Source organism: Necator americanus, chromosome II, assembly GCF_031761385.1.
Source record: "Necator americanus strain Aroian chromosome II, whole genome shotgun sequence".
NCBI classification, from domain to species: Eukaryota; Metazoa; Nematoda; class Chromadorea; order Rhabditida; family Ancylostomatidae; genus Necator; species Necator americanus.
In genome coordinates this window covers 27,543,968-27,550,579 of record NC_087372.1, presented here as the reverse complement: position 1 = coordinate 27,550,579, position 6,612 = coordinate 27,543,968, and the positions used below count along the sequence as shown (strand labels likewise).

The 6,612-nt window shown below is 44.1% G+C and overlaps 2 protein-coding genes across 2 annotated transcripts; both read right to left on the bottom strand.

Annotated features, from left to right (window-relative positions):
• Window positions 1–5,565: 5,565 nt before the first annotated feature.
• On the bottom strand, window positions 5,566–5,838 carry RB195_019659 (uncharacterized protein; the record flags this gene model as incomplete). Its single annotated transcript, XM_064187612.1, has 1 exon — window positions 5,566–5,838. One exon carries the CDS (start codon window positions 5,836–5,838, stop codon window positions 5,566–5,568), a length of 273 nt encoding a protein of 90 aa, XP_064043493.1.
• On the bottom strand, window positions 5,566–6,396 carry RB195_019658 (uncharacterized protein; the record flags this gene model as incomplete). The annotated part of the gene is made up of 3 exons (XM_064187611.1): window positions 5,566–5,983; window positions 6,060–6,136; window positions 6,208–6,396. The coding sequence occupies 3 exons, from the start codon at window positions 6,394–6,396 to the stop codon at window positions 5,566–5,568; spliced, it is 684 nt and encodes a 227-aa protein (XP_064043492.1).
• Between the last annotated feature and the right edge of the window lie 216 nt (window positions 6,397–6,612).

Sequence of the window (6,612 nt, the reverse complement as noted above, 5' to 3'; positions counted from 1 at the left end):
GGTGGGATGGACACGTGATGCGCTTTAACGACAACCGTTGGACCAGAGCCGTGAGCGACTGGGTTCCCCGCGATATTATGCGCACTACAGGAAGACCGCCGACCCGATGGTCAGATTTCTTCACGAAGTCCTTCGAAGAAAAATATGATGCTCCTCGTGTCCCACGCGAAAGGAGGAACCACTGGGCTACTCTGGCACGCGATCGGGACAAATGGAAGAATTACTGGCGCCCGCTCGACTAGTTCGGAGATCAACGGGAGTCAAGGTGATCAAAGTGACTAAAGTGACATGTTTCAACTCCAGGAACGACCGACATTAGTAGCTCAAAAGTTATTTTCTTACAAAATCTGCGAGAAAACCATATGTTGTTGGAGGAACTTGTCTCCTGACTCTCCAGCTCAACAGGATTTGCTGTTTTTTGCAGCTAAATTTACAACTTCGACATTTTGCATGCTTACTCCGATATTTGGTAGTTCGTAAATCGCCAACAAATTAGGTTTGCCATCTGTCGGCACAATACAATGGAAAGTAGTCTTTGTCCTATGATTTGTTCTGATTTCATCTATAATATGTCTCAGCTGCGATCAGTTTTGAACCTGCAAAGATATAAAACTTTTCATGTGTTTTTACAAAAACCTTATTTTTTGCGACTTGTTGAATGTTCCTTCAAATATCAAGTGGATATGTTTTTTTTCAGAAGGAAGATATATATTGAATGGTGTCGATTTCAAAAAATTCTGCATCTTTTCAATTTTCATCACAAACCACTTCAACCTCTATGGAAGGTTATTGTCATCTAGGCACGCCGACCCTCATAACACAGATCTCATAATAAAGATTAAATTAGGCGAGTTATGAAAAAAAGACGAAAAGACACGGATCCATGTCTTTTTAAACCTCTGTCGAAAAATTAGCGATCCTACTGTATTTGTGATGTATCTGTGTATGCTACGCTTCTGTGTATGAGATATCGTATGTATTTATCTTAACGCCATTGGCAGACGGTCAGTAATATGCTCTACGAAGAGCGGTATATGTAATATGTCCATGTGTTGTGTTGTTTGTAACTATTAACAGATTATTAAACTAATCTACTAGACAAAATGTATGGTGTTATGAATGTTGGATTGGAGGAACTTTGATGGAGGTATATTCGAGATTCGACAATATAGGGTATTCGACTCCCTTCCATGAGACGGTACTGTATGCCAGGAAGCATTTAAAGCCATTCTGGATTCCGTCGTAAAAGAAAAGTCCGAACTAAAGCTGAATTCCCATCCATCACGAATAATCTCACGCCGCTTGTAACGGTTATATTAATTTTTATAATCGTAAGATTGCCACACATTGCCACTCTACTTATACATCACCACCTCCTAACAGAATTCGGGATAGCATGATCATTATGACCTTCCTGGTCAACAAATAGGCCCAAAAGATATGATATTGATTTTTTAAAGGGAGCTTTAACTTTCGGGACTCTCACCCCAACATTCTCATTTTACTAGTTATACTCACGAGGGATGGACTGCTCCTACACTGTCTCTAGACTTTTCGCCCAGTACCTCTTCATTAAGGTTGCTCCAAGGGATGCCTTTGTAAGTTACAGTCCGGCTAAAGATTTTTCTGGAAACGGCGGCAGTTTACTTCAGATGTGCAGGAACTTTAGAGCAAGTTCATTGCAGCGTTTGAAAGCACGGGTACTTTTTGCTCTTATTTGTTTCTTTACTTCTTTTTCAAGAATGAGATCTACAACAATGATTAGATAGAAACTCTAAACTCATGATATTCATTTCAGAAAAACCACAGGTACTCATCGTGCTTCTGGTCTGGTCTCACTCTAGTCATGGAAGAATTGAGCAAGTGAACAATAACTCGCTCGTACACATAAACTGTAATAAATCACAGCCACTCACAAAAAGCGCTTCTCGAAATAAAGGAAGTTATTTGTTAATACGATTCAAACAGTACTTTTCCCTCTAAATTCAGAATTCTACACACAATTTCCTTTATCACTATCGCGCCTTTTCCTTTTCTCGACATCTGATCCGATTGAAGTTTTTGGTTTTGGTTTGTTTCTGGAGAAGTTTCGAAGTTCCGCAAAGAACATTACTTAGACACTTCTGAAACATTGCCGAGTATAATTTCTTCATCAGCGGTCATTATCGGAACGCTATCAGTATCGCAATCGTGGACTCAGCAATTTGATGGAAAACAGAAAAATCTGAGTTGTCCCATTACGCCAATAGAAATTCGAATTTGGTGGAATTTCGGTGACATTTCCTTTTTTGCTTATCAAGTGGAGGATAAAGTAAATTCTTAATAATCATCAGTAATCTTAATGTTGTGTTCTCACAAAGGATGAGATTGGATGGGGTATTTCTTGGCGTAAAAAAGTTAATATTGTGTGAGGTCTCTGGTAGTATGGTATGATGTAGTTTTTAAATGACTAATGATGTACGCAAAACAAAGACCAAGATTATCACGATCATGATCATGATCATGGAATGAAGATAGTTTACTTCCTAAGGACTTTTCAGTGCTAAATTTGGAGAGAATGCAAGATTGATTTTACATCTTTTGGTACCGCCTGAGTGATGCTTGATGCTGTCAGAACGACGTCATTAGCTAAACGAATATGGTGGAATTGCCAGCCATAAAGTTTCAGATCCATGTTATCCCATTCCACTTTTCGCTGTTGAACCCATCTCCACGTCGATTGTGACGCTATTGTAGAATGAGGAAATTTTGATAGTGAAGTTGTTCAATAAGTTACAAACTTCCTTTATGGAGAGAGAAGGGACGTTTTGGTTGTCCAAAAATCCCATAATCGCTCAACTGAACGGAACGCATTCTCCGAGGCGATGAAGGTGAGACACATACTTTCACCCTCGATAAACGCAATATTTGTATGATTCGAAAAGATGTATATAAGGTCGGTTGTTTCGAACCCTTTCGCGGCCCTGTTTACTCGTATGGCTGTCTTTCGTCGGATGTACTTTGAATTCCCTTCAGAAACTGTTGTGAAGAGCTTGTCATGACCATGATCATGATATATATAATAACGGGCTTATTCTGTCACGTGTGTGTGTGTGTGTGTGTGTGTGTGTGTGTGTGTGTGTGTGTGTGTGTGTGTGTGTGTGTGTGTGTGTGTGTGTGTGTGTGTGTGTGTCACGAAATTCAAAAAGGGGGGTGCGACAGGTCCACCGGCGTCTAGTTGGTGCCTCGCCGCTACAAAGCTATAAAATAGGGTGCGACGGCGCCAGATACCTATGGAAGGGGGTGCGACGGGTCCACTGGCGCCAGATACCTATAGAAGGGGGTGCGACGGGTCCACTGGCGCCAGATACCTATAGAAGGGGGTGCGAGGGGTCCAACGGCGCCAGTTACCTATGGAAGGGGGTGCGACGGGTCCACCGGCGCCAGATACCTCTAGAAGGGGGTGCGACGGGTCCACTGGCGCCAGATACCTATGGAAGGGGGTGCGAGGGGTCCACTGGCGCCAGATACCTATAGAAGCGGATGCGACGGGTCCACCGGCGCCAGATACCTATGGAAGGGGGTGCGTCCACCGGCGTCGCTGGACCCGGTCATTGGTGCGCAATAACTCGGTGTGCATGACGTAAAAGATAAATGGTTGCCGCCGTTTGATAGCCGCGACCACTGGGCGCTTTGCTCTTCACCTTTATGACTCCTCCGTGTGCATACTTCCTTCTTCGTTCGCCTCAAGTTTGTAGCATGCCGTTCTCAGAAAGTGAAAACACGCATGCAAACGGCTGCTTAAATAGTAGCAAGATGTTTATGTGATCTGACGTGGAACGTTATCTTTATCAGTAGGATGATGTCTTTTACGTCATTTTAATGTTAAAACATCATTCTGGGATAACTATTGGGGGAAATCAGGAGGGATACCCATACTTCGAGTAATGCTTTCTAATTGTATCTATACCAGTCTGAATGTCCGGCTAAAGCCGGACTTCAGACTTTCGGTGGTTTTAGCTTCGCTCCCCTTCAGTGATAAGTAAAAGTTAATAGTAGTGGTATATTTTCTGTAAAATTAGATTTGTGTTTTTTTTTAACAACGCTTTCCTTTTCTTCTTCATATTATAAATTAAGGCGAAAGATTACGGAGTTTTCCTTCTAAACGCGTGAATTCTACATTTGGAGAATATTCGACCATCAGCTACAAACACTCCTTCGATGCCAGAATGATATAGATACAATTTGAAAGCATTACTCGAAGTATGGGTATTCCTCCTGATTTCCCCCAGTAGTTATCACAGAATGATGTTTTAACATAAAATGACGTGAACGACATGTTCCTACTGATAAAGATAACGTTCCACGTCACGTCACACCCCCTTCTATAGGTATCTGGCGCCAGTGGACCCGTCGCGCCCCCTTCTATAGGTATCTGGCGCCAGTGGACCCGTCACGCCCCCTTCTATAGGTATCTGGCGCCGGTGGACCCGTCCCACCCCCTTCTATAGGTATCTGGCGCCGGTGGGTCCGTCGCACCCCCTTCCATAGGTATCTGGCGCCGGTGCGCCAACCCGACATCGCGGGACCCGTCGCAACCCATTTTATAGCTATCTGACCCCAACGCACCAATCCGACGCCGGATGGACCCGTCGCACCCCCATTTTCGAATTTCGTGACACACAGACAAACACACACACACACACACACGGACTAAGCTCGTTATTATATATCATGATTATTCTGGCATCGAAGGAGTGTTTGTAGCTGATGGTCGAATATTCTCCAAATGTAGAATTGACGCGTTTAGAAGGAAAACTCCGTAATCTTTCGCCTTAATTTATGATATAAAGAAGAGCGTTGTTAAAAAAAACACAAATCTAATTTTACAGAAAACAGCATTACTATTACTTTTCATTGATCAGTGAAGGACAGCGAAGCTAGATCCACCGAAAATCTGAAGTCCGGCTTTAGCCGGACATTCAAACTGGTACATAATAACGGGCTTATTCTGTCACATGTGTGTATGTCAATCACAAAATTCGAAAAGGGAGGTGCGACGGGTCCACTGGCGTCGGCTCGGTGCGCAGTAACTTCGTGTGCATGTCACAAAAGGTAAGTGAGACGTTGCAACCGTTCCATCGTGCGTCTTTTTTCTTACACGTTTTCCTCAGGTTGGTATCATGCCTCCCTTAGGAAGTGTAAACACGAATGAAACGAGCTGCTTAAAGAGTAGCTAACAGTTTACATGAACTGACGAGGAACGTTATCTTTATCAGTACGTTGATGTCGTTCACGTCATTTTATATTACACATCATTTTTTGATAGCTGTTGGTGAGAACAAGCAGAAAACTCCTACTTTGATTAATGCTTTGAAATTGTCTCTATCTGCCGAAGTAAAATTTTTCAACAAAATTTCAAAACAACACAACTTTTTAACAATATTTTATTATTCGGCGAAATAATCTCCATCAACATCGACAACCTTCTGTCAACGTCTCACAAGATCACGAATTCCTTTGGCATAGAACTCCGGCGACTTGAAGGCGAAGAAAGCTCTAAGGTCATTTTCGAGGTGGTCACGATCATCGTAGCGCTTCGCTTTCAGGTGATGCTGAAGCGATCGGAGGGGGTGGTAGCCGGTCCAGGCCAGGTCCGGGCTCCAGGTACGGTGTGAAGGCGCACGTTACCGTGCAGCAGGCGAACGTTATCGAGCTTCGGGTTCTCTTTGCGGATCTTGTAGGCCAGTCTTTTTCTTTTTTTAGTTGAGCGCAGTAGACCTCGGCAGTAACTGCCGTGTTGTCCGGCAGCAGTTCGAAACGGTTGATTCCATGAACTCCCCACCAGACCCTCAGCATGACCTTCTTATAAATTTCACCTTTCACGAAAGGATCCAGCATTTCATCGCCAGTGCACCACGCACGTTTGTCGGTGTGGCTGACGTAAAGGACCCACTTTTCATCTCCGATGACAGTGGCGTCCAGCCAGTCGAATCTGCGGCTTCTGGAGAGCAGCTGAGTGCAGATGACCAGGCGTCTTTAACGGTTGCCGCCGCTCAATGCACGTGGGAGCTCCCTACCGAGCTTTTACCATTCCGAGAGATCGCAGTCCATTGCTCACGGTGAACAGCGAACAGCCAAGACTGGCAGCAAAATACTGCACACCTTCATATGGATTCTACTCCGCCAGGTTCTTCAGTTCGTCGAACGTTCTTGCAGTCGGTCGACCAGAGCGAGGCTCATCTTCGAGCTTCTTGTTTCCGGCTTTAAAGCGTTGGAACCAGGCGCGACATACCGCTCAAAAGGGGCTTCAGTGCTGAATACGTGACCTAAGTTTCGATGGGCTTCAGCAGCGGGATGGCCAGATTCGAACTCGTAAATGAGTACGTGTCGAATATGATTAGAATGTTTGGCCATTATAGGATGAAATAGGCAAGGAAGAGGAAGCCAGATATGTTATGTTATGTTATGTTATGTTACTGCACACCTTCATATGGATTCTACTCCGCCAGGTTCTTCAGTTCGTCGAACGTTATTGCAGTCGGTCGACCAGAGCGAGGCTCATCTTCGAGCTTCTTGTTTCCGGCTTTAAAGCGTTGGAACCAGGCGCGACATACATATGTGTATACAAGA